This window comes from Delphinus delphis, chromosome 8 (assembly GCF_949987515.2).
Source record: "Delphinus delphis chromosome 8, mDelDel1.2, whole genome shotgun sequence".
Taxonomy (NCBI): Eukaryota; Metazoa; Chordata; class Mammalia; order Artiodactyla; family Delphinidae; genus Delphinus; species Delphinus delphis.
In genome coordinates, this window is record NC_082690.1 from 63,537,713 (window position 1) to 63,551,507 (window position 13,795).

Genomic DNA, 13,795 nt, shown 5'->3' on the forward strand with positions numbered 1-13,795 from the left:
CACAGGAAAGAGTCAAATATCAGAATCACATGCTTGGTCACTGACATTAACATATAAGAGGAGCTACTGAAATAAGACTCTGCACTATCGAAACAGCCTGGAGTGGGGGGATGGGTGCTAAATAAGTGAATTTGAGCCATTGATGGCAAAAGTGGTTGTTCCTAAGGGCTCATTCCACACGGCCTTTCCCCATGTCCTATGTTCCAAGTCTTCTGATCCCCTATTACCTGATCTCTTTCTTTTTGCTCTTCTGTCCTTATACCCCTTCCAGTATGCATTAGTCTAATCTCACATCTCTCCATTCCTTCCTACTGTCTGTCTTCCCCCATCCTCCTGTCCCTCCACCCCACCATTCTCCTGACCCTTCACCTCTACTGTCCCCACTTCTCTGCCCCACGTCCTGTTGCTCCTAATCTCCTTGTCTCTAGTTCCTCTGTCCCTCTGCCTTTTCCACTAGACGTTGACTTTTGGATCCCTGCTCTATTACTTTTGCCCACAATTGGACATTTTTTCTCCTTTCTGTTGTCAATGAAAATTGACAACCAAGTTAAGCCAAACTGAAGCTTATAACCCACGAGACAGGCTCTCAGAAGCTCTGAGAACTGTTCCACCTGTTAGAAGTCGAAGGCACAGTCATAGATTTTTGAGACAAAGGATCGTACATCAAAATGACATACTGATATTCTACATAAAGTTCACCAAAGGTAAGTAGTTCAGGTAAGCATGTACAAAGCGAGCGGTAAGCCACCATGACCCACATACAGAGTTGGGAAAGAAAGCGAATCTTTTAAGAAGTTACACTGCTAGCATCAGAAGGAAGGGAAAGAAATGATCTTTACAGTTGAGCAGGCATTCCCACCATTGAGGAGCTCTGGTTAACATGTAATGCAGATGCACACCACACGTCAGGGAGGGAGGGAGGAGGTCCAAACGGGCAGAGAGAATTTGATGTTTAAATTTTCTCGTCCTGCCTTAAAGTATAAATTTTATTTCATCACTGTCCATTACTCAAGCTGATTTTGACAGAAAATGAGTTCCTTCTATGGAATTTCTTTTCACTGAAAATGTTCCATCTTAAACGATACATCACTCATCCGAACACCCTTTATCAAACCCTTTACTTTAGATCCATACAGGGAGAATTCCAAATCCCAAGTCCTGAAATGCTTTATGGAATCCACTCGTTCTTTGAGGCACTTCAGATCCTGCTTTATCGAGGGAGAAATTTTGAGGCAGAACTTTAGCTCCCAGTACGAGAAGCCCTCTTTTTTCGATATGTCCAATAAAAACTGCATACTGAGGGCCATCGCCTCACCCCCTGTCTGCTTCTTTTCATCTAGCAGCCTATTCACTTCTCTGCACCACTCTCCCCCACCCCCCGCCAGCTGGCTCCGGTCCTCTTCCACCAGGTAGGACATGGCATGAAAAAATTCCTATAAGCTAATGCGGTAAAAGCTGTACTTCTTGATGTCAAGTCCCTCTTGGTAGCTGTTGCTGCTCACGAAAGCAGCAAGGCTCAGCCCATCTAAACTGTGCTTCCTGACGTCACCTTCTTCAAACACGATGCCCTCAGCTGCCAAGGGGCACAGCCCCTCAGGACCTTGTCCCGGGTAGGCTCAGAGCAGACCCCAGGGGCACTGTGGGGCAGGAAGGTGGAGACGTAGGCCGTGAAGATGTCAGTACAATTACCAGGCATCTCCAAGACCTCTCTGCCTTGCTCCATCTGCCCCTTCAGCCAGGAGCAGACCACGCAGCAAATGCCTGGAACCTGACATGGCTTTGTTAGAGAACATCATTTCTTTGTACAATGTCAAGGGCATTTCTGGCTTGCTCCGTATCTGTGAAGTAGGAGTTGAAATACCTCCTCCTCTCAGGCTTCTCTGAGGATGTGGACATGGGGTGGTTCTCTCAGCAAGGACTCCAGATTTCACAAAGCCAGCACCCGGGTGGTGACGAGAAGGGCGGACCTGGGAGCATTAGCATTCCTCCCCAACAGAAGGTGCAGCACATCCTCCGTGGGACTGGACCTCGGCCTCGTCACCCTCTCTGCAAAGGGCCCCTCTGCAGCTCATCACAGTCATCCAGGATGAACAGGAGCCATTCCAGCTGCCTCAGAGTCTCTGTGATGGGAGCTTGATTTTCCCCACAACGCCAGAAGAGGAGCTGGTCCAGTCTGCCCTCCGGCAGCAGGACCACTTCTCTGCAGCTCACATAAAAGACATCATCCAACTGGCCCGGATACAGGGTGCCAGTGGTCCAGTCCAGCACCATTTTCTGGCCAGTGTTGTCTTTCCCATGCCAGCCGACCCCTGTAGCACCACTATGGGTGGGACCTGGGAGGACTTTCCCCCTGGATCTAACAGAGCCTCCACTGTAACAGAGTCACAGTGGGCTGGGGCAGACAGGCCGATGACGCTGGGCTCCCTGAGCTGGGCGTGGCCACCAGGAGCAGCTGGTTGTAGCCGCCCTGATGCCCCCTTCTTGCCGCTCCTCTAGGCCGTGCACATGCTCTCGGTACATTTCTCCATAATCTGCACTATACAAGTGAGGTGTTAGGGGTGAGATGGGAATAAAAAGAGACAGACTCCGGCCTCTGCCCTTTGGTTTCATCTTCTGTGCCCCAGAACTTGTATCTCTCTGAAAGTTATACTTCTAGGGGCATGGGGAGGGACCGCTGCTCGTGTGTATGAGGGTGTGTATGCATGTGTGATGTGCACGTGCCCATCTGTACGAGTGTGTGAGGGTATGTTCTGTGTGTGGGGGGGGTGTCCGTGGGGTGTGAGTGAATGCTTATTTCCCCATGTGCTCACGGGAGTGTGCTATGGACGCTTGTGTATTTTTGTGTGGGGAAGGCGTGTCAGTGTGCAACGGCACGTGTGTTTGTAAGAATACGTATACATGCAAAAGTCACCCTGTGTGTGAATGTCTGAGTGTTCATGTGAAATGTCCCCATGTGAGATGGTGAGGACAGAGAGAGAGGAGAAAGGAAAGGGAAACTGGAGAACGGCGAAGTCACAGGAGCCTGTTCCTGGTAAAGATCAAGCCAGGTGCTAAAGATGAACCAGCTCCTGACTCTGAGTCAGCCTAAATTGTCCCCATCTCAATCCTACTGTTCCCCCTGCTACTGCTTTAAATGTCTCCTTTTCTTCCCAGGCAGTTTCCTTGAGAGAGTAGCCAGTACTCACTACCATGAGTCAACTCCCAAATTCTGGTTTCCATGCCCACCCCCTCCCCGCAGTTCCACTGGCACGGCTCTACCAGGGTTGGTAAAGATCCAAGTCATCAAATTCAAGGCTCGCTTTTCAATCATTTCCGGATACGCTGTTTACCTGAGTTTGGAGGAATGAAAAGAAAGAATGTGTGCCCACCCGGAGTACTGACAGGGGAGCAGGATCATGTGAATTCTAACTAGAAAAGGTAGATCCAGGGAGAAAGCAGCTCTTGGGCACGAGAGTCAGGGCTACGTAATCCAACTTCACCCATCGACCTTGCCAGCTGGACGCTGGCACTTGACCCAGCCAAGGGAGTGGGCAAGTTCCTGACGGGCAGATGTTATCATCCTCGCCACACCAAGAAGGAAACTGAGGCTCAGGAAAAACAAACAAACCAACCTGTAGATTGCCCAAAGTTACACAGGAAGTTAGGATCGGAGCTCCTTCCACACATAGTAATGAGCATAGCAACCTTGTAATACTAATAACTAATGTACTTCTGGCATATGCTAAGAACTTTACAGAGCATCACCTCATTTAATCCTCTCCCATAGTACAGACTAGTATCTCCACCAGATCACTCCACACTTCTGCTTGCATGTCTAATCGACATCTCAAGGGTGACACATCCCAAAGTGAGCTTGGGATTTTTTCCCCAAAACCTACTCCACTTGTAGGTTTCACCATCTCAATTGACAACAGCCTCTTCATACTAGTCCGCTCAACACAAAAAATTGGAGTCATCCTTGACTCCTCTCACACCTCACATACAATTTCTCAGAAAGTCCTATTGCCTCTACCCTCAAAATATGTCCATCATTTCCCTACCTCTCATCGCTTCCACTGCTGCTGTCCTGGTCCCAGCCACCCTCATTTCTCATTTAGATTACCTGGCAATCTAACGTGTCTCTCTGCTCTTTCTCTCTCACCTCGCTCTGCCCAGTAACCACTCCCCCTTTCTATTCTTCTCAAAGCAGCCAAAGTGTGATTCTTTTAAAACTAAGACAGAGCATGACCCTCCCGGCTCAAAACTCCATCTGACTCAGACTAAAACTCAAAGTCCTTACACGGCCTGGTAAGTCCTTAATGATCTGCTCCCCAAGCCCTATGGAGAGATCCATGTCCTGCTACTCCCCACCTTGATCCTAACACTCCAGCCATTAAATAGCCTCAAACACACCAGGCCTGCTCCTGCCTTAAGGTCTTTGCACTCTGTTCCCTCTACCTGGAGGTTCTTCTCCCCAATAATGGTCATACCCCTCGTCTCCTTTAAATCCACTCAAATCTCACATTCCCATTTTGACCTGCTCTAACTCCTCACGACTCCTGATTTCCTCCTTATTTTCAGCTAATTTTTCCTTTTTCATAGCACTTATCACCTAATACATTCTATAATGTACTTATTTGTCTCTCTCCAGTAGAATGTATACTTTTCGAGGACAGTGATCTTTGTTTTGTTCACTGATATATCCCAAAGCTCCAAAAGAGCATCTGGCACATATTCAAATTGTTGAATGAATGACTCACTGCATTGACACCTTAGGATGCTGTCAAGAACAAAGTCCTTTAAAAGGCACCTTGATGTCGATTATCCCATTGAAGTACCAATTGAGACCCTTGCGCCGCTCTCTGGCTCCATCTGGTGGCAGCTGTTTCTCTCCTCTCAGTGCGGTTCCAAGTTTACTCGGAACTACTTAGCTCGTTTCTCACCGAGTGCGCATCGGACCGAAATCAAAGAGCACAAACTCAGAGCAGATAATTGTAGCCGTGAGTAGCATCATCAGAAGCCAATAAGCACAAAGATCTACTTCACGTGGTGCAGGTTCAGCCTATCGTGCTCCTAATCTTTGTCAACTCACTCCCTTCCGCGCCTGGCTCCTTCCTTCTCGACAAGATGGCCACACCGGCGGTACCGCCGAGCACGCCTCCCGCCACCCCAACCGAAACCCCGGCTGCGGCCTCAGACCCGGCCCCGGCTCCATCCCCAGCCTCAGTCTCAGCGCCGGCTCCAGCGCCGGTTCCTGCTCCAACGCCGGCTCCAGCCTCATCCTCAGACCCGGCGGCAGCAGCGGCTACGACCGCAGCTCCGGGCCAGACCCCGGCCTCAGCGCCAGCCCCAGCGCAGGCCCCGGCACAGTCGCTGCCTGGCCCGGCTCTCCCAGGCCCCTTCCCTGGCGGCCGCGTGGTCCGGCTGCACCCGGTCATTTTGGCCTCCATCGTGGACAGCTACGAGCGACGCAACGAGGGCGCTGCCCGAGTCATCGGGACCCTGCTGGGTGAGTGGTCAGAGAAAATTGACGTTCTCTTCTACTTCCCACCTCTCGTTTATCTTGTTCCCCTCACTTCCCACCCCCATTGAATAAATATTGTGCCAAGTGATTTACATTTTATCTTTAATCTTCCCAGTAGCATTTCACGTCAAGTATGACTAGTTCCAGTCTACGAAAAATGAATTCAAACTCTGAGTAGGACGTCAAAAACCTTTGACTCCCTAAGCCCAGTGACCACGTTTTCCCCCCTTATCTACTGGTAAATGTCTTTATTTTCCAGGTGTTAAAAGAGAAGTTTTTCCTAACCACTTGGCATTGGAGTGGGGACACCTGTAAAAAGATATCCCTCTCACCAAGTAGACCGGTTTGGCAGGAACCCATTTAAGGTTTCAATAATGTTCTGCTTTCCTAAACATCTAAGCCTGAGCCTCTGTTCCTCAGTCTCCCTAATATTAGTCCCCAGTGGGATATGGACCCCGTTCCCCCAGTGCAGTCTCTGATTCTCCATTTGGACACAGACAATTGTATTATCTATTATTTGTATTAACGTGCACATGGAGGAATAACCTTTTCCCTGCCCATGTTCCAAATTTGGGAAATTGATATTTCATGTTACAGTAAAATTGAGAAGCCGTAAAGAGGGATTTCTGACAATATATCCCTTTCTCTGGGGACTGCTGGTCCCATCAGATTAATTTGCACTCCATCTTGGTCACAGAATTTGGACACTTGTGAATCCAGTTTAGTTGCATGTATCGTTTCTTTTTCTTACCCTTGAACATGTAATAGTTTCCATCGTAGAAGACAATGGGTGTATTGCGAAGAGGATGATAGTTGTCGGCAGACTCCAGCACGTATTAGCGAAGTCTGTTTCCTTCAGGGCCTACTTTAGATTTAGTCTGTGAGCACTAAATTATCACAGAAGGCGTCTAACTGTGCTGGCACAGACTAGGTAGAAAACAGCTGTTGGTTGCCATCTTCCACCACATCAGGCACCCTCCTGACACAGACACACACTGTCTCCCTCTTTATCTTTGAGAGTGTAGCATTTTACAGAAACTTCAGTTGGTCCATTGTCTTTCAAGCATTGCTATAGCTGGCTCAGATCAAGCCTTTGTATTCTCTTTGCCTGTTCTCCCTTATTTTATCCTTTAAGTTTCACTCATCTTCCAGGTTCCCAGGAAAAGTTTTCACTCTCAGTCCTTCATCCCATATCCCCACCCTCACCCCTATTCTTAACCTTCCAAAGTATGCCATCCTTCTGTGACTGCCCTGCTTTGAGCTTCTGTAGTAAATGGTTCTTGCGTCACTGACTTGGCACTCGATAAATACTAGCTTGCTCTTTCAGCTGCACTGTCAAATTTTCCAAACTCACTAGAGCTGTTTAACGAAATAAACAATTTTCCACCCTAGGTTTGTGCTAAGTGCCCCCAAATATTAGTGACCCTAGTTAGAACAACTGTAATCTAGATTTTTCAGATCCTCTTTCAGAATGGAGTCATGGTACAAGGCTAGATGTTACAGAGGCATTGCTTACTGAAGAATGAAGCATAGATTCTGCTTGCTAGGAACTTAGACATTTTCAGTTAGAAATCAATTCACGAGACATATTCCATTTGGTTAAATGAAATCAGTGGTGCCTTTTATGTACCATAAAACTATTAGGTACTTAGAATTCAAAGTTTGATCAAACAAGCTCACTCTTAACCTTAAATTCAAGATGAAGATATACTCTTATAGGCAAATAATTAGAATATAATGTGATAAATGCTCTAGTAGAAGGGTGTTACGGTGGCATGCAAATATAGAAGACTTAACTATTTCAGATGCTTGAAGTGGTCAAGTCTGTTGACAAGAGGTCAAATAGGATAAAGAGTATGTATCCACACTCCTGTATATAAAATGAAGAACAAGGGCCTGCTGTATAGCACAGGGAACTGTACTCAATATCTTTTTTTTTAAATCTATTTACTTATTTATTTGCTTATTTATGGCTGCATCGGGTCTTCGTTGCTGCGCGCGGGCTTTCTCTAGTTGTGGCGAGCGGGGGCTACTCTTCGTTGCGGTGTGTGGGCTTCTCATTGCAGTGGCTTCTCTTGTTACGGAGCACCGGCTCTAGACGCGAGGGCTTCAGTAGCTGTGTCTCTTGGGCTCTAGAGCGCAGGCTCACTAGTTGTGGCACACGGGCTTAGTTGCTCTGCGGCATGTGGGATCTTCCTGGACCAGGGCTCGAACCCATGTCCCCTGCATTGGCAGGCAGATTCTTAACCACTGTGCCAGCAGGGAAGTCCTCAATATCTTGTAATAACAAAATGGAAAAGGATCTGAAAAAGAATGTATATGTGTGTGTGTATGTGTATACATACATAACTGAATCACTTTTCTGTACACATGTAACATTGTAAATCAACTACTTCAATTAAGAAAAAGAAGTATGTATCCATTTGGTTTGGGGGCATAGTTTCAGCTAAGGGGGCAGAAACCATAGTGAAGTGGAATTAAACAGACGCTGATGGGTATAGGCAACATTGTGGTCTGTGGTGGAGAGGGAAGCACTTGAAGCCTGGGTGGGCAGTGCCAGTAGATGAGAAAAAAAATGGAGAGGTCAAGGGACCAGCAGTCTTAGTGAGGACAAGAAACAAATGTAGCTGGAGTAAAAGTATCAGAACTAGAAGAATAAAAGTTCGTGGTATGATGTTTAAGGTTCACAGGGAGAAGGTTTCTGGTTGATGGTAGGGTTAAGGTTGTGACTGTGGGACCATGGCTGAAGGGAGGTACAGGGGAAGCTCCCTAAGATTGAGCTCTCAGGATAGGCTACTATATGAGTGGTCTCTGTAGACGTGATTAGAATCTTCCAGGGAGCTCTGCAGATGAAATTATATTAAGGAGAAAGTCTGGAGACTGAAAAATGAAGGTCACAGAGTGAAGATCTGGAGTAGGGCTGGTAGCAGGAAGTGACAGACAGGCAAAAGGAGACCTTGCGAAGTAAGAACAGACCCTGTTTGCTGATAGTTAAAGAAGAGAGTTGGAGATGGCTCCAGAGTTTCATTTCTCTGGAAAATCCTGGTTCCATTGGTGCTCATGGCTGAACTTGGAGCTTATGAGCCCAGTTTGGGTTTTTGTTTCCCTGACTTTGAGGAGACCTCTTGAAAGCATTTGGGACAGTTGGGAGCCCAAGGTTTTATAACACATGGACAATACTCTCTCACAGGAACCGTTGACAAGCACTCAGTGGAAGTCACCAACTGCTTTTCAGTGCCGCACAATGAGTCAGAAGATGAGGTGAGTGGGAATTTGAGACCCCTGTGCGGTCTGTGGCTACTCATTGGCTGGACTCTGTGAGGCCCCTCCTGCGCCACAGCGTGCTGTGCTCATAACTAGAGCTGCAGCTAAAGAGCTTCGTTCCATTTGTACACATTTCCCGGGCCTCTTCTGTCTGTTGGGAGTGGCCTCTTGTCCTGTTTATCCATTTGCTGTGGACTCTTGGCTTCTTAGCTTCCGTTCCTGCCTTCCTTCTCAGGTGGCTGTTGACATGGAATTTGCTAAGAACATGTATGAATTGCACAAGAAAGTCTCTCCAAATGAGCTCATCCTGGGCTGGTAAGTTGGGACGAGGGGATGGAAAGTCTCGGTGGTTGAGTGCCAACATCTTTTGTCACCTGACTAGGTATCGTACACCCTCTTTTGGAGACAGAGTATTGAAAGTGTATTATCTCAAGGAGCTATGAGTTCCGTGTGTTTTGCTGGCGGTTCTGATCCTGTGAGACCAAGAATACTTATTTTGGACTGCAGCTTTTACTGAGCAAGTCTTTTTTGCCTTGCTGGTGACTTAGAATTTTCAAGAGCGCTAAGGCAGCCCTTATTTGATTTGATACAATTTTCAGTGTGCGTATTTTTTTGGCATGTGTTGTCCCTGGGGGTATAACTACACCCCGACTAGGGGTGTTGGGTACCTAGAGACACGCATGCCACCATCCTGTTTGGTATTGATGTCACACGTAGACATGAGTCCACAACTGTGTTCCATTTCCAGGTATGCTACGGGCCATGACATCACAGAGCACTCCGTGCTGATCCACGAGTACTACAGCCGGGAAGCCCCCAACCCCATTCACCTCACAGTGGACACGAGCCTGCAGAACGGCCGCATGAGCATTAAGGCCTACGTCAGGTGACCAGAGTCTTGGGCAACAAGGGCATGAAAAGCTACCTCGTTCATACTGTGCCTGGGTGCCACCCCCGCCTCCACCCCCCGCAGGTGTCATCCTTCAGTGTGCAGCTCGCTGCCTAAGGAAGCCCCTTCCTCACTTTCAGGAGTTATCGCTGGAGAAGTTTTATTCCGAAACAAACTCTGTCCCTGAAATTTCCACTCACTGATCCTTGCCTACCCAGATTCCTGCTCATTGCTCATAACCGACCTCAAAGGGCAGCCCTTTAGGTATTTGAGCAAGCTCGTTTTTCCTGTCATCTTTCCTAGAAGTTAACTGTTACACAACTCCTACAGTCGATCCTCACACAGTGTTCTGGCCATGATTTCTTCTCCACATTCACTGATTTTCTGAGTTGCCCTTCAGTTTGTCGTTATCACTAAAACTGTGCATAGGACACAGGGCGGTACAGATTAAAGAATGGCTGTCCTTGTTTTGAACATGTCTCTTAACTGGGGATAGAGTACAGTTTGGATGACAGTAACATTACCCTGTTGGCACATTAAGCAGCTAGAATGCTGGTTGATGGGAGATATTGGGAAAGGCTCTAGAGGCATGCCGAAGAAGGGGTGGCTGTAGGCGTTGGAAGGATTTTATTTTCTGCTTAGAATGAAGCCCTTTGTTAGCACATCTCTTACTTTAACTTTGTGCCATTTTTGTGTGTGACACCGAAGTGACCAGTTACCTATTATGTGGTAGGACAAAGATGGTGGATGTCAAGTCCTCGTGGGCCAGTTGGTGTACCACGAACCTCTAGCTGTTGCCTGGTTCCTTAGCCTTTCCAGGTATTTCAGACTCCTCAAGATGCAGTGAAAGTGTAGTTGACCCAGTAAAGGCAGTCACCTTTGCTAAGATTACTTACAGCGCCCAGTCTGACCTTGATGGGCCAGAGTCGACTTTTTTTTTTCAGTGCTGATGAGGAACTCGGTCCCAGAGAAGACCTGTTCTGTCACTTCTTCCTGTGAGGAAGGATGTCTAGGCAGCTAGTTCCACAGGGAAATCCAGTGTCCTGTCCTCAACACTGAGATTTCAGTGTGTGAAGTAACTCTCTATAAAGGGTCCAGGCCCGGTCCAAAAGCTGAGTCCCTCCTCTCAGGCCAAGGGTTTGGTGTGTGGAATGAGCTAAGGGAAGAGAGTGAAGTGACTTGTTCCCTTTAGCGCTCTGGGCTTCAAGTGGCCCAGCTCTCTTCTTTCAGAGCCGTGGAAGCCATACTCTTGGTATGACTGCTTTCCCAGCCTGAACTAGACATGAAACCCCCTCCCAAGTCCATCTGTTAACCTTGGCTTTTCTCTCCCCAGCACTTTAATGGGTGTTCCTGGGAGGACCATGGGGGTGATGTTCACCCCTCTGACAGTGAAATACGCATATTACGACACTGAACGCATTGGAGGTGAGTGACTTGCCCATACCCGCTTTCTAGGTCTTGGGCATTTTTCAGGGGAGGGGGTTTCTGTTCTGTAACAAGGATGGAGGGCCTTGGGTGTGTTAAGAGGAACGGTTGATGTCAGGTTTGTGACGACTAGAAGTCATTCTTCTGTAGAAATGGGACTCAAGGAATTATTTGTGAAGTTGTTAGAGGTGGGAAGTCATCAGCACCAGAGGCTACACGGCCATTCATATGAGACCAGAACCAGTGATTAGCATACTGGGTGTAGGAGTTGAACTCTCTCCAGAGAAAGAAAAGCTAGTAAGGGCAGGGCAGGGGGGTTTGGGGAAGCTGACTCAGTCCAAAGGGAGGTGGTTAGAGATCTCTTTCCTGATGGGATGACTGAATTCTCTGTGTCACTTCTACCCCCAACCCACTCCCACAGTTGACCTGATCATGAAGACCTGTTTTAGCCCCAACCGGGTAATCGGCCTCTCCAGTGACTTGCAGCAAGTGGGAGGGGCATCGGCCCGCATCCAGGATGCCCTCAGCACAGTGTTGCAGTATGCGGAGGACGTGCTGGTGAGCAGCGGAGGGAAAAGGAAGGAGGAGGGCATGATCTCCACTCTGAGATGGCTGGGGATGTGCTGGTGAAGTGACGGTCTCGGTGGTGAGAATTAACTGTTCCTCGTTGACTCTTTGGTGCTCAGTCTGGAAAGGTGTCAGCTGACAATACCGTGGGCCGCTTCTTGATGAGTCTGGTTAACCAAGTACCCAAAATAGTTCCTGAGGACTTCGAGACCATGCTCAACAGCAACATCAACGTGAGTGCCATCCCTGGGCTTCTGGGAGCCTGTGCCTTCCCCCACCTCAGCCGTACACGTGTGGAGGGGGTTGGGAAAGGTGACCTGGAAGGGATAGAGGAGTCCAGGCTCGGTGCTCGGAGATGCCCCTCCTGCTGTTTCCTTGCTTCCTGTGGCTCGGGTGTATCAGTGGAGATGAGAAAGTGTTCTCGGGCATTTCCTTCCTGCCTTCCACCTTCCACTCTTGCTCAGCCTCTCCCAGCTCTTGTTTCCCAGGACTGCCCTCACCCAGCGTCCATCGTACAGCTGGCCAAGACCAGCCTCTCGGCTCACTCTTTACCCAACCTCTCACTCATCCTGATTCCTTCTCTTCCAGGACCTGCTGATGGTGACGTACCTGGCCAATCTCACGCAGTCACAGATTGCCCTCAATGAGAAACTTGTGAACCTGTGAATGGTCCGCAAGCAGCCCTCTACCAGGCTGGGCCCCAGCCAACCCTGGGACTCAGAATGGAGTGAAGGAGAAATGGTTTCTTCGTGGTTTGAGTCACACTGAGTCAGTCAACTGCTTGTGACTGTAAATAAACATAGCCTACCTTTTGTAAATGAATTCCATATTATGTGAGTTTACCTCTGGGTGGAAGGGAGAAGACAGTTCTGGAGCTCACACGGAAACCAGGAAGTGAGTACCCTGGTGGAAGTTGGTTTGTGTGTGGCCTCACTCGTCTTCAGTAGTCGCACCCACAGCCCGAGCTGCTTTAGCTGCTTCTGACCTGAGACCAGATAGCCTTCTCAGCAACCTGCTGGTACAGGGGCACTTGCTCCCCACTCTTTTGCCTACGTTCAGAGCAAACTATCTCCCCCAAAAATGATTTTTACCACTTTTCTTCCATAGCATTTTAAATGGATGGCAGTATAAAGAGTTGCTTTGTGCAGTTTGAAGTACCTGGAGGTGTGCTAGTGAAGGGAGAGGGGTGGGAGAAAAGGGAAGGAGTGGATACAGACCTCCGCCCTGAGACCCATGAGTGTGCGCTGGTGGAAAGACAGCCTTCTCTGTGGTGAGGATAACTGTGCTTTACCAAATTTTTAACTTTGATTTTCAACCTGGAAAGGTGTCCACTCACAGTACTGTGAACCATTTCTTGATGGGTCATGTGGTTTCCACAGGAAATGAAGATGAGAATCCATGGAGGGAGAATAATTGAGAGACTTGGGTACTTAACCTGAACTGAAAGAGTAAAGGGTGTGGTCAGTGTTTTAAAGCGCCTGAATCATAGGACAGAGCTGTTTGCCGTGTGGTCCAGGGAGGTAGGATTAAGATCTGTAGGTTGTTTCCCTCCGTTTTGGTAGGGAAAACAGAAAAGTGAATAACCAGTTGAAAAACAGAAAGTCAGTGCTGGGTCTAACATTTTTTGAGCTCTTCCTATGTTTGGGGGCAGTTTTAATTATCTTTATATTGCAAAAGGAGCTAGGGTTCAGAGCAGTTGAGTACGTTGCTTGAGGCGACACAATTAGTAAGTGATGAAACAGGATATGAATCCAGGTCTGGATTTTTTTCACGTGCCACCCTCTGCTTCACAGTTTAGCGGCCCGATGAAATTAATAAAGCAAAAATGCAACATAACAGGCATATATAAGGGTGGACCAGCTCTGTCAGAGAGAGTCTACCTAGGACGCGATATCCGAGCTGGTGTTTTTTGTTTTTAAACCAGGAAATCAGGAAATGGTGATCGGCACAGAGGAAGTAGATGTTAAAAAGCTTAACCCGTTCAGAATCCAAGGAGACGTGTGCAGGAGCCAGACCGTAAGGCTGTCAGCCAGTGGAGGTTGGATTTTTATCCTGGAAGTCGTGGGGGAAAGCCCTCGTATAGAGGAAGGAGGGAAAGGGAGAAAAACAGAAGGCAGGGAGACAGAGAGTCGCCGTGATTGTTGAGA

General features: G+C 48.1%; 2 protein-coding genes across 2 annotated transcripts; one reads left to right on the plus strand and one right to left on the minus strand.

Moving 5' to 3' along the window:
• Positions 1 to 371: 371 nt before the first annotated feature.
• Positions 372 to 4,933, minus strand: NLRP10 (NLR family pyrin domain containing 10). The gene is given in 11 exon segments (XM_060019680.1): positions 372 to 519; positions 999 to 1,063; positions 1,065 to 1,591; positions 1,594 to 1,786; positions 1,789 to 1,882; positions 1,884 to 2,056; positions 2,059 to 2,276; positions 2,279 to 2,392; positions 2,395 to 2,469; positions 2,472 to 2,536; positions 4,923 to 4,933. Coding segments are annotated over 11 exon segments (1,683 nt in total).
• Positions 4,934 to 5,067: 134 nt separating this feature from the next.
• EIF3F (eukaryotic translation initiation factor 3 subunit F) lies at positions 5,068 to 12,470 on the plus strand. Its single transcript, XM_060018440.1, has 8 exons — positions 5,068 to 5,488; positions 8,694 to 8,764; positions 9,003 to 9,082; positions 9,516 to 9,653; positions 10,990 to 11,081; positions 11,503 to 11,639; positions 11,768 to 11,881; positions 12,237 to 12,470. The coding sequence occupies exons 1-8, from the start codon at positions 5,107 to 5,109 to the stop codon at positions 12,312 to 12,314; spliced, it is 1,092 nt and encodes a 363-aa protein (XP_059874423.1). The 5' UTR covers positions 5,068 to 5,106; the 3' UTR covers positions 12,315 to 12,470.
• The last annotated feature ends 1,325 nt before the right edge of the window (positions 12,471 to 13,795 follow it).